The sequence below is a fragment of the Neopelma chrysocephalum genome, unplaced genomic scaffold (assembly GCF_003984885.1).
Source record: "Neopelma chrysocephalum unplaced genomic scaffold, ASM398488v2 Primary Assembly neopelma1_147, whole genome shotgun sequence".
Classification (NCBI taxonomy): domain Eukaryota; kingdom Metazoa; phylum Chordata; class Aves; order Passeriformes; family Pipridae; genus Neopelma; species Neopelma chrysocephalum.
Genome location: NW_020897809.1, coordinates 14,565,631 through 14,591,275, shown reverse-complemented (window position 1 = coordinate 14,591,275; position 25,645 = coordinate 14,565,631). Strand labels below are relative to the sequence as shown.

The following is a 25,645-nucleotide window of genomic DNA, read 5'->3' as shown; positions in this document are numbered from 1 at the left end:
GACCAGGACCTCTTGGCACTGCTGTAATCAACACCCAGAGGGGCAGCCCACGGGAGGAGGAGTTTCGTGGTCCACAGGTCAGCTCTCAGCATCCTGATTCTCCCCATCAGAAGGTCTCAGTGGCATATTAAACAGTTATTTACCCTATTCTGACCTCATCGTTCTGCTTCATGAAAGACTGAATTAACACAATAGCTTTCTCCTGCCTGCTGGCCTTGCAGTGGTGGTGCTCTGATGCTCCTGAAATATCACTGTCTTTCTCAAGTGGCATAAATTAAAGAGACACCAGACTCCTTAAAGAGCTTCGAGGACAGAACAGTTCCTTCAGCAGTTTAACAATAAGTATCATTTCATTTAAGTCACTTCTGAGGATTGGAACTCTTTCAGAGATGCTAAGTGGAGCAAATAAGGATCTCAAGACTTCGACATTAACTGATGGGAATAAAGCCAAAGTTTTACATTTGCTTTCACATCCTCCCTTGTGGTATGTTTTAGTTTAAATATTTTGGCTCAGTCTTGAAGCTTCCAATGCATAGGCAGATTGCTATGCCCACATGCAAAAAAAAAAAAAAAACACCAGAACTGAGATCTTTTTGCTGGTATATTTAGAGTATGTATTTAATTATTGTGCCTGCACAATGCCATAGAAAATCCTGGTTTGCTTTCACATATTAAACAAAGGACTTTTCAGAAGGGTATTTTTAAATTAAATCCACACTAATTACATGTATTATTAAGAACCCGACGCTTCAGAGCTATCAGCGGGTTGTGTTATTGAACATTTGCAAACAAACACAGGGAAACAGAACTCACTGTGAACACATTCCCAACAGAGGCACTCGAGCTTTAATAGAAGTAACCCAATGGCTATAATTAAAAAGCACCATCACACACTTTGAAAAATCCCAGATATTTAACTTTAAAATACAGTTGTGTAACACAGTTTTCTTTTGCACCACTCTATGTAACCATAATCTGTCCCTGACTTCTGTTTATTTTACACACCAATGCAAGAATTATTTATAAAGTCACAGCTGTTCTCCTTCCTAGCTTTTGTTTCTCACAAGTCTTAAATATTTGTAAAAACAAGAAAAGTAATTAAAGTATTGATACATTAAGCAAACATTTCCCATTTCGCGCTGCTTAAATAGGGATCATTTGTTTAAACAGAACCTGCTAAGGATATGTACAAAAATATAATGTCAAATAGTTACTACGTACTAGGCAAGCCAGCTTGCATTTAAAGAAACAAAACAAACAATGCCAAGCCATCAGGGGTGTCACAGGAGCCTCTCCAGCACCAGGAACTCCCAGCACCGAGGGGTTGGTGTTTGGCCAGGTCTGTGCAGGAGCTGTGAGCCATCTGCTCCTCGCACAAAGGACACGAGTTTACTCTTGCTGGTGGGAACTGCTGTCCGAGAGCCAACCCTTGGCAGCGTCAGCCCCCAGCCTTGAAAAGCTGGCAGCGAGTGCTTTTTAGCCTTTGAGTTCCCTAATAATGATCCCCTCCAGGGTGCAGGTCCCTCGTGAGTGCTTTATTCCCCTCTTTATTCTGGTTCACCGTCCCGTGCAGACGGGCAGGACACTTGAAGTGCGTCGGTCTCCCGTGGATTCCCCCCTTACCTGCCAGCACCTGGCAGGCTTAATCATGGAATAAATCAAACATTTAAACCTCAAAATTTGTATTAGGTTTGCAGTTGCAAGCTGAGAGGTTGTAAATTGCGACTAAGACAGCTAGAAAAGGCAAAACCAGCCTGTGGTCTGTGGCAGGATTCCTTCCTCAGTGTCACCCATCCTCTGTCCAGGATCTCCAGCTTCCCGGGGAAGCTCCCTCCCCATTGTGGTGACCCATGCAGTCTGGCTGCTTCCCACCTTCGGAATTAGCTTTTGGACACAAAAGCAAATGTCTGATTGTCTAGCCAGGTATCTTAGTAAAAGGGATTTTGCAGACTTGGTCTCATGCAGCCAGTGGGGGAGCGAGTAATCTAGATAAATGCTAATGAAAGCTCTTGCTGGCACCTTGTGTATTCAAAGGCTATTTCCCATTGTTCCCAGTCAGCTGGCTCGCTGACTTCCCATTCAGCCTGGATTGCTCGGATTCAGCTGGGACCACTCTGACATTCACATTACACGTGATATAAGCCATCCACTCCCGTACATTTTGTTAAGCTCATTATCTGTGGCACACGGGCGAGACCACACATGACACGTTGTTAACGCAGATGACAGATCCCGTAAGGAGCTGCCTTATCTGGACACACCAAAGGAAGCCAGTTAACCTGCACCAGGTACAGCAGGCACTGAGGAGGGCTCCTGTAAGGCACCAGGCTTGTCTTAATGTATGTTATAGAACAAGTGTAGTCTCACAGTTGGCATCCACCCCATCCCGGGCAGCTCCCGTGGCTCTTCCTGCCTGTCTGGGTCCAGCAGTGAGGAGCGCTGAGAACATCTCTTTGTTCTTGATATCAGTCCTCCAACCTCACAAAGGGCAATTAGAGAACAGAGCTGGCCTCATCAGACCTTCTGGCATCACCCACCGAACTCATTTATCACGGAAGAAGTCTGGTAGGAATTAAAACTGAAGACTTGTACCAACTTTGTGCTGAGAACATGCAAACTGCAGCAGCTTAGAGGCTGACCAAATTTAGCAGATTTCACAGGGACAACGCAAAGCATCCCAGTGCCAAACTTCAAATCCTTGTTTCATATTATGTTGATACTAAAACCCTCTCAAACAAAACATATCCAGAATTTCTTAACATGGGCAAACAACAGGGGTTTTTTTCCTGTAATCTTACTCTTGGAAATGACTGAAACACTTGGCCTCAAACGTACCATTAAAGGCAAAAATCAGCACTGGACAATGCCCAGAACACGAGTTTGCAGCCCAAATGTTTAAAGTTTGGCAAAATACTGTGAAAACTGGTCTCTGTTAACCTGAGGCAGTGCTACCATTTTTGCCTGTGAGATGAACAGGGAAATACGAATTAGATTTCAATAATGGAAACCATCTCCAGTGAGATGAGCACTGGCCTGGCTGCCAGAGCAGTTTATTCACCAGAGCAGCAGTTCCACAAAGCCACCAGCCCCGCTAAGCCAGGCTTTGCTGCTGAGCACCACACTGGGGCTGTGTCAGCTGAAGAATCCGAAACATCACGTTTATGGGACCCTCCACGTGTACATCAAAACAAGCCTTCTGCTGGGCTTACTCTCCTGGCCTGATTTAGGGATTATCTCTTGGAATCAGATGAAACACTATCTCATGCAGTCTATCATGTTGCTATAGGGAAATAACAAATAGGTGCGTTTCCGATGAAAATGGAAATTAAATATCCCACGTGTTTCTGGTTTCTTTCTAAGCAGACCCAGCTGTGTGCTCTTTCTAAAAAAAAAAATTCCTGACTGACCTCAGCCACCTGAGTAGAACAATAACATTTAAATGGCATCTAGTATTCAAGAAGAAACTTAATTGCATTTAAAAAAAAAAAATCATGGACAGCATCTTTGGAAGTTTTACCTTAAGTTGCTTAATTAAATTACATAACCAAAAATTGTCTAATCAAAGCCATAAACTTTTTTACAATTTCCATAGAGTCTTTTTTTTATTTAATTCAGTTATCATCGTCATCTTTTTTCTGCTCTTAGGGAACACAAGTTCCCTCATGCAAAAACTTTTCCAGTTGTTCAAGATCCACAGTCACTGGCTGTCAACCAACTTTGGAAAAGCCGTAGTATGTGACTGGCATTTCTAACCAGGGATAGCCTGAATCATTCCTCAGCCTAGAGAGCAGGGCTAAGGTCCAGACTACCTCTGCCTTGCTCTAAATTTGCAGGTTCTACCACCATCACAGCAGTGGAGACACATCAGGGAGACACCACGGTCACAGCACAGGGATGGAGTCCCTGCTTTCATTTCAGGAGTTTGGCAGGGATTTCAGTCATGGATGGAGTTGGAAGGGACCTCGGGAGATTATCCAGTCCAACCCCCCTGCCAGGGTTGCACAGGTTCACATCCAGGGGGCTTCTGAATATCCCCAGAGAAGGAGGCTCCACAATCTCTCTGGGCAGCCCACTGCAGGGCTCTGTGACCCTCAAAGTAAAGAAATTTCTCCTCAAATTCAGATAGAACTCCTCATGTTTCAGTTTGTGCCCTGTCACTGGGCACCACTGAAACGAGGTCTCCTTTCTTTCTTTTCCTGTAGGAAGGCAGATTTTGCTACCAAAATAAAGTCTCAGAGTGAAGGGATCCCTTCTTGTCAGTGTCTCTTTACTAAAGTTGTGCTAAAACCTGGCCAGCATCAACTGCACTGCAGTAATTTAACACTTTAATGCACACTGTGGGTCACTACAAATGTAGTAAGAGCTGAGTATTCTACAAGATACCTACAGCAAGCACCTGTGTACAGAGTTGGGACAAAAAAGATGATCCTTGCACAACAATTTTCATTGTGATCCACAGAAACTCACTAAGCAAACGCTCAGAAACCCGTTGGGAAACCATAGCACAGGATCCAGACTCTGCCTGGGTTGGAATGGCAACTTTGGTCTCATTCCTGACTATTCTGTCGTTTTCTTTATAGCAGAATGAATGGAAATAAGATTATAAAATTGCACACCCCCTGAATGCCTAAACAACTGAGAAAATTATGGTCAATCCACACTCATAACACAAGGCAGTGTTTCCCACAGGCTGGAAAATATCCATAAAGCCTGTGACTTAGGAGTACTTTTCTAGCTCATTGGGCAGTTCACTGATGTTTTATCCTTTACATCTAAGGCACAGGTTTAATGTGGATCTGAGCACTCAAGTGCTGAGCAGCCATAAATGCCATGCTTATTTTATTGTATGTATTTTTATAATCCTATAAAGTTTATATTTTTAATATAGCGAAGAATATGTAAACCTGTCATTTGCACCATTCAAATACACAGTGAGAGTCAGGAGCATAGATGGCCATTTTTCACTTGGAAGTACGTATTAATCTAAAGCTAATCTATATTAATACAAAGCATTCCTTTTTGTTGTTTGGTTTTTTTTTTCCTAAATCCACCTATATTCTCATATATCTTCTTTGCTTTAAAGCCAGGTCCTAAGGCTGTATATAGGCTTTCAGGGACAGAGATGCCTTTCTCTTTTGTGTTTGTTAAATGCCCAGTTCAGTCAGCTCCTGCTGTAAAACTGAGGCTCACAGACAGCACCACAATCCGAGAGGGAAATAAATTCCACTGAGCATTTTCAACTTTGCCACGGCTGAGTTTTGTGCCATGGCATTCATCTCGTTGTGCCTTCCATTTCAACTGCAGTTCTACCCTGCTTAAAATATGGTAAGAATTATCCTGGGGGACCGTAGCAAAGACGTAGCCGTGTTTATTTGTAATTGCTACAAAATGGTTTACAAAATTGTTAGTGTCCTTTATTACGCCTGCTACTGAAGCACTCGCCTGTTAATTAGAGAAATTTCAGCTGTCATAGCTGGCAATTATGGCTCCTGTATCACTGTCTGTTATGAATAGTCAATGAGGGCTGATTAATATGCATGAGTGGCACTATATAGCGTGTGCCTGGGCGCGGAGTGCGGCAGAGGGAGGGAGCGGGGAATGCAGGAGCTGCCGGGGAAGGAGGAGAGAGCAAAGCAAAGCAGGAGAGCTCTGCAGCCCCCGGAGCGGCACCACCGAGCCGTGCTGGGGTCCGGCAGCCTCACCTGGGGGTCCCGGGGATACCTGATGTGTGCCGGCTGACAGACACCGCCCGAGGCCGTGGGGAGGAGCGTTTCTGCCGCTTTTAATTTAAACATGGGATGCAGTTTGTGCACTCTGCAGAAGCAGGAGGAGCAGTACAAGTTGCTGTATGAAGTTTGTCAGGTAAAGAGCTACGTTTCGTTTCTCTTTTAGGCTTGTGAGCGCTGTTTATTGGCAGGGAAGCTGGAATACCAAAAACTGCTGGTAAAAGTGGAAACGAGAGGGGGTTTGCCTTATTTGATGTGCGTGTGATAATGATTATGTTTTTAGGATGTACCTTCCCATTTACACTTGCAGAGCATCAAATATTTAAACGCAGCTGTTATACATCAAACTTTTTACAAAACTTTCATCACAAAATAAGACTCTTGTTCATTTATCTAGTGTATATTAGGTAAAATTTCTTGACAAGTCACACACTCTTTACCCAAGTTAGGAAGGATGCACAGGGACTGTTTTGTACCTGTTTATAAGCACCTGCAGCCACTTGTTTCTGTGCAGTGCATTCACTAATGCTCAGTCTGATCTGTAAGTGCCTGTTCCAGTCAGTTTAAGTCTAGTTGTTGTGGGTTTTGCACCTTGGCATGTAAAATTACCAGTTAACAGACACTTAGATTTGACAGCTGATTAAAACTACTGCCCTACAGATCCTTACACACCAAATTAGTCATATTAAGCTTCTGAGAAGTTTTCTATAAATGTAATAACACATCAACCTCTATTACAAAGCTGCTGTTTCTGCTTTTCCTTCTGCCTGCCTCTGAAATGTCTTACTCTGGCACATCTCAAGTATGATTTGGACTGAGAAAGCGGGATGGAACCATGCAAAGCCATGGCTAGGTGTTTCAGGGTGTATTCCTGCAGAATATGAATCTTTGGAAATATTCTTAAGGTTGTATACTCATAGTTAACACTGAAAAGGTGAAGTGGGTTGTCTGTACAAAGGCTCTGGATAAACAGAAACTACCCAGGTCCTTTGAGCTGTACTTCTACCCCCTTGCAATTCCTGAGGTGGTTTGGAGTAAGTGACAATTGCTGGGTGACATTCCCAGCGCTGCCGTGTTCCACGCTGCCGGCAGAGGGAATTGCTCAGCAATCCCGTGTCCTGGTGCCTTCCCACCTGCAGCTGATCCCAGATAGTGATGGCACCGACAACAAAGTGAATAAAAGATGCGGTCTGTATGTTATGCTGGTAGGGAAGTGATTAAATTTTAACCACATAGTTCTGATCTAATTCTCGCTCGGTCGCCCAAGGGACGCTGACGCCTGGTGGAATAAAAAAAACTTGTGGGAGCAAATGGAAAGACATGTTGACTGTCATTTCTGTTTATACCAGCACACTTCCACTAAGCTGCTGTGCATGTGATAGTGGGAAGAATTTTAGAGAGAAGTAATCAGATTTCTTGGACCCTGTTCTGTGCTGAGCACTGGTCCCAGATGCTGCAGCAGCACACCTGGGGCCAGGGGTGGTTTGTGTGAATCCTCCACTCAGATCAAGCAGTGGTTGTGCTAATAATTCCTTATCCCCCAAAGTCACCAAGTTTTGGTGCAGTCTGGGTTTGAGGACTGCCAGTGAGTCACATTCAGGAGTGCAACAACCAGGACAAAGTGAGGCAGCAACAGATTCTGAACGTTGTGATTGTTTAGGAAACTTGCCTAATTTTTGTTGTGAAAGAAAGGTGACAGAGAACCTTTGCAACTTACTGACATCTCCCGACAGATGCAGGACAGCATTCTTTAAATACATGTCCTTAAATCAGTCCCAGGAACAGTCCCCCTGATATCTGAGATGTCTGAACTATCCGGTGCTGGCTGCAGGTGCAGATCCCTGGCAGGAGTTTGGACTTAGAAATCAACCTGCACAGTGCCCAGCGCTCCTGATTGACTTCAAGGATGGAAGTCCTCAGGGAACCACTGTTGGAATAGCCTTAGTTTCTACAGAAGTGAAAGGTGCATGTAATCCTGTAAAACTGGGATTTCCAACATAGTAAAACTTGAATTATTTAAGACTATAATCCCTGATTATTCTAAAATATAAATAACTGTGCAAAATTATTTTAACAGGACTACTTTGATTTCCCTGTTTCACAAGATAGGAGGGAGGGAATTCTATAGCTTATGGAGCACATCCAGATAATTATATGTCACTGTAACTATAAAAATATGTCCTCATGTAACCTACACATCGGAGCAATCACTTAAAATTTAACAGTGAGGGACATGAAGGATCATTGTCATTTAAAATTGCAGAATATAGAACTCTTAAAATATGCCAGCAGTAGAAAATACCTCTTAGAGTGGTTTTATTTTTTGTCACCCATGTAACCCTAATATCATGTGATAAGATGACATTGCCATTTAAGAAGTCTAAGTTAGACAAAATTTGCATAAGTTGGTTTTAGGGAATATTGAGCATTATTACAAATAAATCCCCTTAGACTTTTTGTTTAAAAGTTCATGACTCCAAGATATAGGAATTCAGAAAACACTTGAAGGAATTAATAATAGTACATAACTTCACTTTCTCTATTATTCCAAGAGCTTTAGCGTGGCTGGGAAATTAATGCTTCAAAAAAATTACAATTCCAGAAGGTCCGGTAGGGCTGGCTCTGTAAGTCCTCGTAACAGTGAGCACAAAGAGGATCAAATATACCAGGGCTCAGGCTTTATCCTTTCCTCATCCATAGATAATTCAAAGAGATCCTCTTCATTAAGGGCTTTGGCACATTGCCTACAATTTCTTTTTGGGCCGCTGTGAGCTTAATGATGCAGAACAATGGTCTTCCCTCTTGTTGAGCACTTACCTTATTGTACCTTTAATCACATAATAAAAACCAAATTAAGACACCTCGTCATTAAAGGCTGTTGTAGCTGTGCATATCAATGCTTTGTGGTACAAATACAAAGGGGACTGTGGCAGCTTGGAATCCTGATGCAGAACAGTCAGTGTGCTCCTGGCACACTTGGGATGTGTATCCTGTCTTAGATGTATTTACTTCCTGGCTGCATGCAGCTTAGGAAATGCTGTAATTATATGCTACTAGATTTTGGGGTTTCGGGTTAAATGGAAATCTTCTTCAGAACATTTTAAAGATTGGGAAAACAGAGGGAGAAGGGGAAAGGAAGAAAACCAGAAAAGTGGGAGGATGTTTCACACCAGTTTTCCAGCGTGCTTTTCTCAATGTCATCAGCTTCTACACAAACAATAACAGAAATAAGGGCTTTTCCCTTTGTAGGAAAATTCCAAGGGGACTAAAAAGTAACTTCCATTAAAGGAAACTTACTTGCAGAAATAAGAAGATTGAGTCATCTGAGATAAAGTTCTTGTGTTTGTAAAATAAACTGAAAAAAATTTTTAAGCTCTCAATTTAAGTAACTTTCTCAGTACCTATTTTGCATTAAGCACGTTACACATACCTTGGGAGGAAAGCACGCAGCAAAATAACTTCCTAAATGAACACAGTATTTTATAGAATCATCATAGAATGGTTTGGGTTGGAAGGGACCTTAAAGATCATCTTGTTCCAACCCTCTGCTATGGTCAGGGACACCTTCCACTAGAAGAATTTCCGAGGATACAAACACAGAATTTTAAATCACAGATGACTCTAAACTGCACGGGCAACACTCAGAGCTTTTTCCTGGGATTTAAGATGGTGGAGTTCATCCAGTTCTCACGCTGGGAAGATGTCATATAAACAACCCATCAAAACTGGCACTTCCAGCTCAGAAACCATGCAATAAGTGAGTGTGGAGACTAATCCCTTCCTCCAGGCTGTCCCTCCAGAATAAGGACAGAAATGCTGGCAGGAAACCAGCTCATGTTGCCACTGCCCTTGGTTCAGATGAGCCGAGGTCAGAAGATCCCTGCTCTGTGATTGTTGAGCTGGCATCTTTCACAAATACTAAAGTTCATATATAAATAAACAGTTGTTGCAGTGACCTTTCAGCATTTCGGTAACTTGAAAGCCTCTCACATGTTCTTGGCCTGGCACAACCTCTGGGACAAGTAAAAATGACAGTGCTGGTAAAAACAATAGTGGGCAGGCTGGATTTGTCTTTTAAACTAGACTGGGATGGGATGTGGCCCAGGTTATATAAGCACCAAGGTCAGATACAAATTGCTGTGCTAATGAGAGGTCAGTGGTGATGAGGAACAAACCCACACTATGTTCCACTGGCAGCTTCCAGCAGCATCACTTGGGAGGAGCCAGTTCTCTAGCAGAACTCACACAAAAACCAGTTGCACTGAGCTGATCACCCATGCAGTTCCCTCCTCCATTAGAATTCCAATCACATGTTCAGACTTGCAAAAACGAGACTAAAGCAATCAATCATTAAGAAAGTCTGATTCAAGGAAACAGCCTAACTAGACTTAAACCTACTGAGCAATGATGTTATCCTAAATCGGGGCCGAAATGAAGCCTTGCCAAAATAAACATTCAGCTCAGAAAAAAAAAAAAATTCTAATCAAAACTGTAAGATTTGGAAAACAGAAATAATTGCCTCTGTACATATGCTTTTCACACCCTCAAATTTAATTGGGCAGCCAGAGAATTAGTTGCTCTACATTTCAGTAGTTTTCCATGTTAAGACCAAAGTGGTTGTGCCAATTATAGGAAACTGCTCTACTTGAAATACAGTGTATGGCTTCAAGTGCTCTGTATGTGCAGCCTGTGCTGCAGCTGAAATTAAGACTAGTGTTGAAGTTCTGTCACTTCACTACCATTGAACTTGACCTCAATAACAGTCGTGGACCTATCACACTTACTTCAAAGTAGGTATGTGTTTGCTTAAACAAGATGTTAATTCCAAGGGCTTTGTTCTAGACAGGGTTTTCTGCTGCTAAATTAGTTCAGCTGTAGAAAAACTCTGCTTGACAGACTGGAGACTCATAATCTTCAGAAAACTGCCCTTTAATGATCGTGGCGCCTGTCTGTGGCTCACAAGTCCCCTTTCCTAATTAGACATTTACCAGAAACTGGCAGTTGAAATTTTCCTCATCACTTGATGATGAATAATGCAGTGTCTCTGTTAGGACTTCTCTGGAAGATACTCTTTATTGTAAAGTTACAGGAATATTTTGGCCATTAAAGGAACATAAACAGGATGTGATATGAAATAAACAAGTGCCTAATGTCACCTGTGATATAAATGGATAATTTGACCTACTCTGCACATGAAGTGTCTTACTGCTTCATAATCTTCCTAAAACCTATGGTGCCTTTCTTCTTTACATCGGGCAGATAAAATGCTTGGCCATAGCATGGATTTATTTGGATTTTTTTAGAAGTGATAAATGATTGAAGGGATGAGTTTTGTAATGCTTTACACTTATACATCTGTTTAATCCTATGAAGCAGGTGGCAAGAAGTCACAAGGGAGAAGGCACCAGGGACAATCACTCTGGGCTTTACTGTCACATGTCAGACAGGGGCTGGGAAAAAGGAAACATATGGAGTAATGAAAAAGTGCAGATTTGATAAATGTGTTTTGTTGTGTTGATTAATAATGAAACAAAAGGTCAGGTTTCATTTTCACTGTGACAGAACACCTCTACAGTTACATGTACACCAGGATTGGTCCTTGCAGAGACTCAGTGGGTAAATGGGAGCAGATCCAGCTGACCCTCCTGAACTTGATAACAAGTCAGGAATTTGACAGGAGAGGGGCAGAATAAATAATATCAAATATTTAAAGCATAAACTTTAAACCATACAGCAATATTCACTACTTTAGTCGGTGATTATTGAAGGAAAGCTTCCTATTAACGCAGGGTATCTTTAGGCAAAAAGCCAGATGCCACCATCCAAAATACAAGTGGTCAGAATCACGGCAGTGTTTTCTTCCTTGTGTCCCTACAGGGATAATCCTGGACAGGGACAGTGGGTGATTGGTCACGTTGTCCACTGGCACAGGAACTGGGCAGAACTGGGCCTTTCATTTCATTTATAATTGCTGAAATATCTCCTGGCTTTACACTGAGACAGCACCTTAGCTGAGGTCATGCCATGTCTCAAACCTGCCATCAGATCCATCAGATGCCTTGGGAACACCTAGGAAGTCAGAGTTCTCTTCACAGAAAGAGTCACTGTGCACTCAGTGTAAAACCATGTTTGGCCTGTCCATTTTCATGGATCATGTGCATTTACTCTGAGTAATGACAGAATCACAGAATGCTCTGAGTTGGAAGGGACCCACAAGGAGGGAATGGGAGGATGGGCTCAAAAACTACAAACAGTGGACAACAGTGCAGAAATGAGGATGCTGGGAATGAGAATGGCCTTAAACACGGTGTCTAGGAGATGCTTTCAGGTGACCTCAGGCAGGTCACTGACTTGTTCTGTGTTTCATCTTCTCATCTGTACAATATTCCTTTTGTCTGTTTGCTTGGAGCACATCTCCAGAGGCAGCACTGGCTTTTGTTGTGTGTTTACATAGTCTGATATGCTACTAAAATAATTATTATTTGAAGGCCTGGTCTGTGCACCACCTTGTACTACTCTGATTTTAATTGAGGTGTGGTGTTAAATACTGCTCTGCTGAACTGTGTGAGCTGTAGGTGCTGGAAGGCCACAGTAAGGGGAAAGTTCCTTCCAAATGTGTCTTTCTCTTAGATCATTCTCAAAGCACCCTCTTCATGGCACTGTGGGAGAAAGGGGCTGGTCTATGGGGACTTCTGGTCTGATTCAGAACACGAATTGGTTTCCTTATGTTACTCCAATTTAGCTTGAATCCATGTAACATTGCACCCTCAACTAAACAGATTAATCTTTTCATGCTGTTTACTCTCGTGGTGTGTTATTTTAGGCATAGATATAGAATACACAGCTTTTTAACAAGTTCTCATTCATAAAAATCTGTCATTTGCTGCCCTAAATTAATCCCTAGAGATAGGTTTTGGCCTCTTGGGAGGAGCACATTTGAGAAGGGTGAGAGCATTGCCTGAGGTGCCAGGCTGGAAGGGCAGTGTTAGAGGTGGGCAAAGCTACAGGATGTGAGAAATGGGGTAATTGCACTTGCTGAATCACAGTCATTAGTAATTCATGATTATTTATGGCTGTCATTTGTACCTCACTCAGAGATACCATTGATTGTCTCCCTCTGGGTCAAGCTGCTGAAATGGCAGAAAGAGTCATTAAAAGGGGAGGCCTGAAAACTTCTGTGTTTTAGGTGGACCTGGGATATTAAACCATGGACAGATACACAAAAGATCGTTTTAAAACAGAAATATGGAAAAGTATTTCTGCCCTGCTGTAAAGTCATTTAACGTGATTAATGCATATTTAAGAAAAAAGGGCTCCAACAAAACTTTGCTTTTAGAGAAAGTGCAAGAGTCTCAGAAGCCCCAGCACTGCTCTAAATGTGTTTTCATTGAAGCAAACGATAAAATTCCCCGTGGTTTTATTTTGAGTTGTGATCCACAGGAGCAAAGCCTGAGAACCCAAGCAAGAGCAGCACATTTTAGTATTCTACAGGCAGTACTGGTGCTGCCTTGTTAATACGTAAATGTGCTAATTACTAGCAAAATAAAAATTCCTTTATTTCCAGGGCCTTTCTCCCAAGATTTTCCATTTGCAAGTTAACGGTTTAGAGAACAAATGTATTCTGTGCTCTTAAAGTAAAAGAATTTTTCCTTGGTCTTAACTATTTTGTCATGGATGGCTCACAAGGCAGAAGGGAAATGCACACACATGGAAACAGTCTATTACTAAACAATGTAATTCTGGGTTTTTGAAAGAGAGGGAGACTGTACATATGAGGGAAATAAAAGAGGGATTAAATGGAGCTGCAAGAAGAATTAACCTATATTTCGAACCTTCTTTCTCCAATTCCTGAGGAAAAGGGGGTTTAGAAAATGGGCTTTTTGCTGCTCTAGCTTCTGTAAAAATCTTTAAAGTTCTGCTGCTTTTTCTTAATATGCAGACTTCTTAAGAACTTGCTAAAGAAGTGAATCAGACCATAAAGAGTGTTTTAAATGGAGCACAGACGTCTGTAGTCTAACAGAACTAGCATTTTTATAGGGCACTTCCCAAGGATTTGCATGAATTTCTACAAAGAAAAGCTGCTTACTCATTCTTAGGCAAAAAAAAGTTTTTTCTCTGTGACATTTGTGAGGCATAGGAGAGCCAACAAGCTGTACAATGCATACAAATGTTTGCCATTCATGGCATTAAACTCATAGAAATCAGTCTAACTTGATGGAAGAAAATAATTTTCTTTTACTGGAATGTTTCTGGTTTCTTCTGTGTAGTACCAGCATCCAGCAAACACTATTTCAGCAAAAATAAAGTACTAAATAATTATAATTACACTCAGTAAACTCATGCACAGGGATTTTCTGGCTTTCTCATCCTTTCAGTAACTACTTCTGCCAGTGTCCAAAGTTCCTTCAGCTGTACTATTGCAGATGCTGTTTGCTCCTTCCTGAATTCCTCACCTCCATTCACTGAGCATCCTCCCCTCATTCCCTTGTGCCAGTCCCTTCCTAGCACAGCCCTGTCCTGCTGCTCCTGCATCCCCTTTCCAGGCTCCCAGAGGCTCCTGTTTGTGCTCCTACTCTCACTGCAAGTGGGAAACTGGGAATCAGTTCCAGGAACACCTTTCTCATGTAAATAACCCAAGTGTGTAAGTTCTGCTGTCACAGGGAAAGAGAGAGAACCAATAGTGGGGTTTCCAGAAAATTTTCAGAAGGAAAACGTAGTAAGAATTGGTGGGAACCAGGAGGAAATTTTGTCCATGCAAACAAGTGACATATTTTGATGTACCTGAAAGCCTCTAATTTATGCCTGCCCTTAAAAAGTGGCAATTAATTCGTCTTCTCTGTCCTCCCAGAGAAATAAAACATGTAAATCACTTACCTTGCTCAATTATTAAACAGCAGCTATTGATAAAATGACATTTATGTAATAGCACAGCAGTGTACTATCTTGCCTCATACCTCAAATAAAAATAGGAGTGTGTTTTCTAGTAACAGAGAACAATTCTGTCAGCCCAGTCTTGGCTGCAAACTCCCATTGATTTCACAGGAGGTCCAGCCTTGTCCTCACAGCGTGAAGGCTGGAGGGCTCCAGCCTCCCAACCCTGTGCCAATTCTGACCTCAGGATGATTTGGCTGGAAATCTTACATCTAAACAGTGGCAGTTGGCTCAGGAATTGCTGGAGGATCCCAAACCTCTCAGCAGAATAATTGTTAAGGTAATAGCACATATGTAAGGTATAAAACATGAGAAAATCTGTCCTTGCAAAAGGTATTTCGCTGTGACATACCCAGAATTAGTAGAGGAAGAAGGAGATGTCAACAGGAAGGATGCCAAATGCCTCACACAGCTCTGACACGGAGAGGAGCCGTTGTATATCCAATACCTTACACACTTGCAGCACCGGAAAATTGCGTGGAAAGCCACGTCCTAGCAAAGCAGTGCAGATTCTTTACATGCCTAAAGAGACAAGAGGATTTTTCCTGGTTTTTTTTCCCCTTTTCTCCTTGTTGACAAGGACATCACTGATCACAAATCATCACTGATGTGTTCATTCCCCCTTTCCAGTGGCCATGGCTGCTGTGGCATCTGAAATGCTGCTTAACATGTAGTTCCCAACTTGAGAGAGATTCGAGAACAGACTCAAGAAGGCACTTGGGTCTTCCCACCACTACACCCCACAACATCCTGCTGCCCATATTCTGTTATCTCTGAGGTAGCACTCAAACATTTCCAGCCTTTTATGTTTTTAGAAGTTGAATCTTAAACTATAGTCACACTGTATTTGTTGTGTTCACACCTCCTAAACTGTCATGGGATGTTCCTCAGCAGTTCCACCTCATGTTTAGGGTTCAACAGTGAAGTCCATCTGCTGCATCCACTTGGGGTCAGATGCAGCATATTGGTTATTTTCTTTTTTTTTCTTTTTATTAATTCCTGTCTCTTTTTCTCACTGTTTACTTCCTGGAGATAGCAATTAATGAAAGAGTTTAAGACACCATTTCCATTTATCTGTTTGGTGGGACCATCCATTTGGGTTTCTGTCTGTTTTACCTTCTTACATCATCTCCTTTTCTCAAATACAAATATACAATCACATATTACCTTAATTGACCATGACAGCATTTTTCATTCCAGTATCCCAGTTTGGCCATGCCAATGGAATACCAATGGCACACTCTGCTTCTCCATATTCAGTATATTCCCAATGCTAAGAAGGTCCAAAAGCTAAGCATTTCACCATTTCAGACAAGTTAATTTATCCATCTTTTGTGCCATGAAAGATCCCATTGTCTCTGTCACATGGCATTTTCCTAAGAAATTATGCATATTTGTAGTTTTTGGCAGTCTTCTGAAGCATTCATATGCATGAATTTTTTTTTCTGTCTTATTTCAGATGTAACTATAAGGAAAAAAATTGCTGAGGACAATTCAGCAGCATTAGGAGTAAAGTCTATGAATGTAGAGCCACCTTTTTTTAACAAAGCAAGGCTGTACAGATATATTTATTGGCTTTTAAGCACTGACAGTAATTGTTTGTCAATTGTGACATATTTTCAATATAGAAAGCAAACATCTTAGTATCACCCCTTTGCTAGACTCAAGATTAGCCACAAGTACTAACTGTACACAGACCCCAGAAATCAGACCATTGAGATGATGCCAGTATATTTTTCTTCCACGTGATTTTTCTGCTAAAAATAAAATACTGATACCTACTGCTTTTTCTAGACCAAAAAGCAATTTCTCTCTGTTATACATAAGCAGACTTGAGAATTACTGCTTTTTATTATCCAAATATTTAGCTCCCCCATCCTCATGTCCTTCAATGGAAAATTGTATTATTTGTGCGGTGGGATGGAAAATACTGAAAAAAAAGTAATTACAAACTATTCACTGCTCAGTATTTACCACATAATGTGGCAGTTCCTGCAGGTTTTTAGGAGCCAGGTTCAGACAGTGTAATTCCCTGCTGTAAACCACTTTAAAGCATATTTTTGCATCATTGCATGTTCCTCCATCGTTCCACATTCAGGATCTAAATGGTTAATGGTGATGTCTGTGCAGCCCATCAAGTCTGACTCTGTTAGTGCAGTTCTGACCACACCTCACAGGTCAGCAGCCACCAGTGGCCAAGGCTGCTGCTCACAACGGGAACCTGCAGGGCTAAAAGGATTCCACTCAGCTGGAGTTTGGAATCAGTCGCTTGTACGGGATCCACGGGCTGACCCTAAGACCATTCATCATGTGACAGCCACTGCCCAGAGAACTGTTTGCCTGATATTATGTGGGTGCTGCCATAGTTCATAGAATTACTAATTTTAGAGACAAAATCCCCAACCATATCTTAGCAGTGGGTTAAGAAACCCATAATAACAGCAGTACAGTGAGCTATGCTTTTATTTTACTTTAATCATTGCCATCTTACCAAAGCCACGATTTAAAATTGTATTCACATCAAATATAGATCTGCTTTTAGAGTTATTAATTTACCAACCAAAAGTCACAAACCTTTTCTACACAAGGTCCCCTTTGTAGGAGGAGAGGGTTTACATTAAAATTTAGCTGGCTCTTCTCCCCAGTTCTAAAATCTGGTTCTGTGTCCTTCTGCCTGGCTGTGCAGCACTTCTTTTTCATGGCATTATCAGCCTGCAGAAAACATAGTCTGGAAACTACTTGGAAATAATTCCTGTAGTTACAATTTATGATACAGTCCAACTACCGCCTGTTCCCTGCATGACATCAACCTGTCTTTAAAGTTATGGTTATTTATGTAACAATTACATAGGAGAGCACAAAGAGGATGCCAGTCCATGGGTTTGCATAAATAAAGTGCCCTAAGGAACCTAAACTAAAATGCAGGCCTGTACTAAACTGTGATCCAAGTTCATTGTAACGTTTGGGAATAAACTGGAAATCTGTCCTCTGCAGGATTTTGCCAGGTTTTACCATAAAGATGTAGAAAGCATCTCATACGAATAGTTTCCTGCTCAGGAGTTATTCTGATCACATTTCTGAAAAATGCTACATATTGCAATTTAGATTCTTTTATTTTGATTGCTTGTTGGATTTAGTTGTTAAAAAAAAATAGGATGCACACAGTAAAACGTGCAACGTTTAATTTGCAGCAAATAATAAAACTCAAACCATAATCAGCATTTCCTTTTTTCCAGAGAAAACATTACGCTGAACTGAATTTTACAGCTGTACAAACTCTTTTAAAGTAATCTGCTCAATTGGGCGAGTTAATGATGTTTAATTTGACCAGGCCAAACTTTACATGCTGTGTGTTACTGTGAGCAGTGCTGTGCAGTGCAAGTGTTTCTGTAACATAAATGCCTTGCTAACACCTTCCACTCTCAGCTGGCTTAACAAAAAACCTGGTGTCATCACCCCTCTAAGATAAACCAAAGATGACAGCCTAAGAAGTGTTATGTGCACAAGGTAATTCAGCAGGAATTTAGCCTTTTCAATCTATTCTGCACTTGAGCTAACCCTCTTTATTAGCACCCAGCTTTTTGCTGTGGGCAATATGTTAAGTATGGGCTAAATTTAGTTACTGGCTGAGTAATGTTACTCATTCAGTGTCCCACTTGCTTTAATGAGACTAAACATGGCACTGCACAGTGTGAACTAAGGGCAGTGTGATACAAGTAAAGATGAGTGAATCTGGACGTGTATTTTAGAGTTTTCAATCATATTCAAGAAGTTAATGTGGCAGAGTCACCACATTAGTGCACGTTTCAGACATGTACAAAATGATTAAATGACAAAGCAGCAGCCACCAGTAGCACCTGGGGCTACTGTAACTGTGTCCAATCAAGGCAATTCATTATTTTTATGCCTTGGAAAAAATATGCTACTTTTCCGTGCAGAAAGCAATCATTGCCACTGTGAGACTCACACCTCTGGTTATGGATATAATAATACAGATTATCAAGTGCATAGTGTCTGACTGGGAAGAGTACAATGTGAGGCATCATTCATAAAGATATATAGGCAAAGTATGGTCCTTGATCACAGAATGGTTTGGGTTGAAGGGGCATTAAAGACCATCTCATCCCACCCCCTGCCACAGGCAGGGACACCTTCCACTAGCCCAGGTTGCTCCAAGCCCTGTCCAACCTGGCCTTGGACACTTCCAGGGATCCAGGGGCAGCCACAGCTTCTCTGGGCAACCTGTACCAGGGCCTCCCCACCCTCACAAGGATGAATGATGTGAAATAAAGAATTGATGAGGAGGACTGATACCACAGGGGCTCTCACTGTCAGTGCCAGGAGCATCTCAGATTGCAATTTATCTCTGTGCCAGCCAACACTTGTCCCAGCCCAAAGAACATGGTAACAGATCCACCATAGCTTGATGCTCTAGGATTGTAATTTCACTATCAGCTTGCACAAACAGGTTACTCTGGGCAGCTTCTCTGTAATTGTTTGTTTTTATTTTTTTCCATCTGTGTTAAATTGCCAACAGTTTGCAGGTTAGAAGAGGTAAAAACTGGAGTTACCAGTGATTCCCACGATGTCTGTAGCATATTTTTTTGCATGTAAGCCCATAGAGTTTTTGGATTTTCAGATTTCTCAACAAACAAACCAGATCTCCATTTAAGGCTGGAAACAGCAAGAAGTAAACATATTTTCAGTCCTTTAAACACAGGACTGAACTCCTTTTGGAGTTTGTTCCACACTGTTCATTGCATTTAGCTCCCTTAAAATTACAAAACTTGCAGTCAGAGAGACATAAAATTTCTCACAAACCAAAACTCAAAATGAGAATGATGGTTTGGCAGCTTTATGAAAACTCTGACAAATATGAGCTCATCTCTTTCACTGGTAGACTTCGGGACTTAAGGAAGGATTCATTAGAAACTATGCAAGGAAGGAAGGAAGTGTGAGCTAAATGCAAAGCCACAGTGATTTGGGAGGGCTCAAGGCCTCTCTCTGGATCAGGAATGACACCTCTGATTGCCAAAGATTTGAATCTGTGTGTGGAACTGAATGTCTCATTTTGGGTTTGCTCCTGTGAACAAAAGATTCACTACTCCTTTGGGACGGGAGGGACCTGTGTCCTAATTTTCTTCTCAGCCCCCCATCTTCCAAGGCCTGGCATGTTTAGTATTATTTCTGTTCACTACCCTAGAACAGAGGTTTTTTATTGCAGTGACTGAGTACCACCATCGTCTTTCGTCTGAACAATTGTTTATCAGACACAAAAACATAGTATTGTAATTTCAGTTCTGTTCAGCAAAAAGGTTACAAGACCAAAAAAAAAACAAACAAAAACTAGAAAAATTACAGGAGAATGAATAACTTGTTCTATTTGAACAAGGGCTGGGGGATTTCTAATCTGCAAGAAACAAATGGGATGCTGGCTTGTAATTCAGCTCAAAGAGCAGGCCTGGTAAAATCTTATCAAAACAAAAAGCAGAGCAGAGGGTTTGTAAAGTTACTGCAGTGAAAGGGGAAAATGAGAGATGCACAACAGTGCAGAAGTCATTCTTAGCACTGGCTGCAGATACCTTGAGTTGAAAGCTGAGACTCGTAGATAAACAGCCCAAGCCAACAAGGGCATCCTGCTCTTGCTGACGGTGCCTCTCTCCTGCAGGTCAATGGGAAGGATCTGTCCAAGGCCACGCACGAGCAGGCGGTGGAGGCTTTCAAAACAGCCAAGGAGCCCATCATGGTGCAGGTGCTGAGGAGGACCCCGCGCTCCAAGGCCTTCCCTCCTGCTCACGACTCCCAGCTGGTGGATGTGGGCACCCAGACAGACATCACCTTCGAACACATCATGGCTCTGAGCAAGATGGGCTCTCCCACCCCTCCCGTCTCCGTGCTGGACCCATACCTCCTGCCTGAAGAGTAAGTCACAGTTGTGAAGCCCTTGAAAAACCCTTGTGTTCCTTAGTATAGTTCACAAACTCACCTTCACTGGCTGGTGAACGTGTGCTCCCAGGAGCAGCCAGGATTCATGCAACCATTCAGCCATAACTCACAGCATTTTCATTTTTCCTTCACATTAGCAAGCCATTACTCACATGAGTAATGCCACTGAGTCACAACATGGCCTCATAAAGCTCATTTTTTTTGCTGGCATTTGATGGATAAAGTTATTGCATTTTGTAATTCCTCTCACTGCCTCTTTGGGTTGCTTATGTTTTAACTTTATTTTTTATGGCTGCCATAAATTGTGTAATGCTAAGAGCCGCTACATTCTGTTCCAGCGTATTAATTACTTTATTATAACCCTGCAGCGCTGTTACTCAAATAAGTTATTTTCTAGGGCTAAAATTACTTACCAGTGTTGTCAAGGATGTTTTAGAATCAAATTTTAATTATTGTTAATGGTAATTTGATGCTTTTGTACTTACAAATACAAATGACAATTATCTCCTGGCGCACACACCCCCCGCCCTCAAATGCTGTTCGAGAGGAAAACAGCTCCCCAAGGAACCCCTGCAAATTGCCTGTCATCCTGCCACGCATCTCCACAGGGAACAAGGGACAGAAAGGATTCTGACTGTCTCAGTTGCTGTGTGTGAGAGGCTGATGTGGTCAGGGCACAGCAGTACCTGGCTTTGGGGTGATCCTGCACACAGTGAGAGGCAGGACTGGTGTGCAGGACCACTCTGGGAGGGGAATTATCCATCAATACACACACACACACACTACCCCAGTGCACCTCTCCAGACATCCCTGTCAGCACTCCTAGGAAATAGGGTTTGGCTACAAACAGGCACTGATCCTGTGCTGCTCCTGAGTGACTTTCATGGCACGTTAACATTCCTACATTCAGGCAGGAACTGGGATTCCGTGTGCAATGTCTGTTCCTTCCCTGACTCCGCTGATACTTGAAAGATGGTTCCAGCAGATATTCCTGCATGGCCACCTGTTCCCAGCCCATTGAAAATCCAAGCACAGCAGCACCATTTAGTGGAAATATTTGACAAAAGCCTGTATTTGAGCTTTCTTGCAGCGAACAAGCAGCAGGGCTTAGAGCACTGTGGAGAGGACATGATTATTCTTAGAGCCCTGACACTGCACATCCCCAACCACATCTGCAAGGGGGATTTTCAGTACCTCCAACTTGCCAACTTCAAAACCAGTTACATTAGGAAAACAGCAAATATTAATTCCTGATGAATCATTTAGGATTAAATTCTTCCCCTGTGAGGGTAGTGAAGCCGTGAAACAGGTTTCCCAAAGAAGTGGTGGATGCCCATCCCTGAAAGTGTTCAAGGCCAGGTTGGATGGGGCTTTGAGCAGTCTGGTCTAGTGGAAGGTGTGTGTCCCTGCCTATGGGATGATCTTTAACGTCCCTTTCAAGCCAAACCAGACTGCAGTTCTATGACTTAGGTTGCAACATGCCTGCATTCTTCCAGCTCAGCCCTGTCAACTTCATAACGCTGCTTAATCATGAGACAGATACAAACTCCTGGCATCAGCAGCATCCTCACTCAGAGCTGGAGATGTTGGTCTTCCCCACACAGCCCATCTCGTGTGAGAGCAGGCAGGCAGCTGTTCCAGTATCCTGTCACCCAGCATGTGCAAGCAAACAGTCATTTTTCCTAATGCTTCCTCTGACTTCTCCAAATCCCATCCAGATTAATCTACCCTGCCTCTAACAACTTGGGTATCTTAGCCAATTAGCAGATGCTGTTACATAAATAGCCTCAGAGATGTATCTAGTTAACAGAGAATTAAAGGGCGTTTACTTTCACTGCAGAAAAGAATTCCAGCACAGAAAACTGTGATCACAAGAGCATTACAGTGCTTAAACTTCCAAAGTATAGACAGTGAAAGTGTGGGAGAGCTGAAGCTGTAAAAAGCAGCAGGCTGTCCTCTTGCAATACATATAATTTTTGTTTAAAACACTTAGTGGTGTAGATGGTGTAGCATTTAGAATTAAGCACATGCAGCTCCTTGGTGTGGTGATTAGTCCATCATGGTCATGATTGCTCCTTACAAGCTTGGAATGCATTAACATGCTCATTAGAGCACTGAGTGCTGTCCTAAAACATAGCTTTTTTTTTTCCAGCCATCCATCAGTGCATGAATACTATGATCCAAACGACTACATGGGAGGAATTCATCAAGAAATGGACCGGGATGAGCTGGAATTAGAGGTACTTGCTCTGAGTAACTGTTTCATTTACTGATGGTTTAGCATGTGCACATCTTGGTCCTCGTATTGCACCTAAAGTGAAAAGACATTTCAAAGCAGATATTTGGGATAACATTGCTCACCAGTTACTTTGCAGCTGCAAACCTTGCTGGTACCTTTAGCAGTTCATTGAACTGTGAGCCAGGGACTCATGGTCTTCAGCCAACAAATTACCATAAATAATGAAGTCATTGATTCCATTAATTAAATTCCGTGTAACTGTGCTGATTTAGGCTTTCTGAAAGACTCTGCTGAGTGGCAGGACCTGTTCCACATAACCACAGCAAAAATGTGTGAGTTTCTCTTAAATATTCCCCAGCTGAGAAACAGATGTTCTTGATCATACAGTTTAGAAGTATGCTAAGTTTACAAGACAAGACCAGGATAGATTTGCCACTATACTAAGCTGTCCCTCCCTTTTTCATTACTTAAAAGTGACATGTGTATATATATGAAATTACAGATAATAAAAGTTGAACCAGTCACTAAAGTATGCAAGTCCATTTTCCTGCCAAATCTTTAAAAGTCACTTTTGCTTTTAGCACTTGTGTATCCCATCAGAAGTTCATCTTCAGTTGTCTCATGCTTAAATAACCTGCTCCCAGCCATTCAGAGTACAGCACATAAATTGTGGGCCGTAGTTCTGCAAGATACTGAAGCAGTACTGACCCAGTGAAGTGTTTTTAATAATTTGCAATAAATAGCAGTAAAATATCCCAATACTTATAAACACTGCCAGCTATGTCTGACCCAGCTAATCTATCCAAGATATCAAGTGAATAGTTTACCCTTAGCTGGCTTGCACTTCTGATTTCTTAGATCCTGGTCCTGCTAACACCTATTTGTCAAAGCAGGCAATGCTGACCTGCCTGTAGCTCTGTTTAAATCAGGGGTGGATTTATCAGCAGCTTCAGTGAGAGCAGAGTTCAGTCATTCTATGAGCATGAAGTTGTTCCCTCCTGTAAAAGTGTTTGCAGGATCAAGGACTAAAACCCCATAAAAAGTTTGCAAGCTGTTTTCAGATTCTGCAGATCTGGTAGCAATTCATCTCTGTATACAAACCTAAATCAAAGGCAGGGTGAAATCAAAGTGCCAGTAAAACAAATGCTACTTAGCAGACTTCAAGGCCTCACTTTTTAAACAAGAGCCTTTTTTTCTCTTATACAAAAACAAATACAGTATAGATTTGAGTCTTAAAGGAAAATGTAGAACAAATCAGTGTTTTCTACCAGTGTCTTTCCAAAATCTGTTTTTTAGGAAATCTGATATTGTGGATAAGTTATATTGCTTCCATTAAAAGGTCAACCAGTTGAGCCGAAAACAGTTTAAAAACACACACTCCAGTAGCCAAACGTTAATATGCCTTAAACCACAACATTAATAATTTTGACATTGATATAGTACTTGATGGCAAAAGGTGGTCAGCTCAGTAACACAGGGAGATGAACATTAGAAAAGTCTCTGTACCCTAATAGTATTTCTTAAAAACCACTAAAGATTCCTGTTCAAATTATAAAGACTATGATCAATGGTAAGGTCAAAGTGCTAACAGGGACTCAACTGGCTGGTTGCTTTTTTGTTTGCCTTTTGATAGATATGTTTTAAAAGACCACAAAGGCACTGTTTCATTGACTGCAGCAGGAATGTCGAAAGTAAGAAAGCCATCAAGTCAGACTTCTGGGTTTCTCTGTCCATAAAATGTGCTTTGAATTTAAATCAGAAGCTCCTCATCTAAACTTTTATGGTCTGTAGCTGACTGGTTAGTGATTTGTAACAAGTAAACAAGACAAAAAAGGTGAAATACCCAAGTTCATAACAACCTTCTAATGTAAATATCCATAGGAAGGAATTTATGTTGGCAGTATTGCTGAGATGCCAAAATTGTATTCTTGGTTTTCTCTCTCAACATTTATCTTAAAATTGATGACTCAGAGGTAACTGCCATATATTCCTTATTACAAAAATAAATAAATACCCTTTCTTTTCTTTGGAAGTTTACATGCCACAAGTAAAGAGGGACTAAATCCTGAACTCCTGTTTTATTATAAATTAAAAGTACATTCATTCTTCAGGGAGGCCCAGCTAGAAGTCATTTCAGGCTCATAAAGGAAGAATAATGTCACTCCAGGATTCCCCAGCAGTGTTATGCATTAATATGTTTATTCAAACAAGTCTGGCCAGCTGTCAGACACAGCCCAAGCGAGGGCTCTCTCAGTGTAACTTTCTCACATTACAAAGGAGAACATTCTACATCAAAAAGGGGCTTGTTCCCTCCCTTTTGACTTTGTCTTCGCCCTTTCCAATATGCAACTTGTAGGTTGTAGGTCTTCCTTCTTTCCAAGCAGAGAACTGAACTCAGCTGAGTGGTTGGTTGAGACTCAGTAGAGCTTGAAGATGAAAACACGAAATGTTTGGTAACTGCTGAGATATTTCCTTCTGATGCTCTCGCTCAGCCTTGGACAGACACGAAGTGCTCATGTCAAAAGGCTGAAGGAGGACAACAGATTCATTCAAAGAGCTTTTTGCCCACCCAGTGTTCCCAGCACAAAACCACAACAGCTGATGAGTCAAAAAACGAACATACCAAGCGACCAAACCTGTGCTTCAAAATCTGAAATTAATGCTTTGCTGCTTTTAGGAAACCATAAATAAAATCTGAGTACCTGGTTCTTAAGCTTTCCCCTTCGCTACACTTTGCTGCTTTGGTTGAAATCTTTCTTTTACTTCTCCAATAATCTGTTTGCAGGGGAGGGGAGGAGGTAAC

At 41.7% G+C, this 25,645-nt stretch overlaps 1 protein-coding gene across 2 annotated transcripts in view; it reads left to right on the top strand.

The window, feature by feature from the left end:
- The window catches only part of PDZRN3 (PDZ domain containing ring finger 3), a 136,133-nt gene that overhangs the window by 99,646 nt on the left and 10,842 nt on the right, over positions 1–25,645 (top strand). The window contains exons 1-3 of one of the 2 annotated variants that reach the window (XM_027700606.1): positions 5,698–5,862; positions 20,326–20,579; positions 22,756–22,843. In XM_027700606.1, the coding sequence (XP_027556407.1) occupies positions 5,794–5,862; positions 20,326–20,579; positions 22,756–22,843 (411 nt within the window). In that variant the 5' untranslated portion in view covers positions 5,698–5,793. Of the gene's footprint in view, positions 1–5,697; positions 5,863–20,325; positions 20,580–22,755; positions 22,844–25,645 lie in introns of those variants that run through there. The other variant, XM_027700605.1, reaches the window with a different exon arrangement.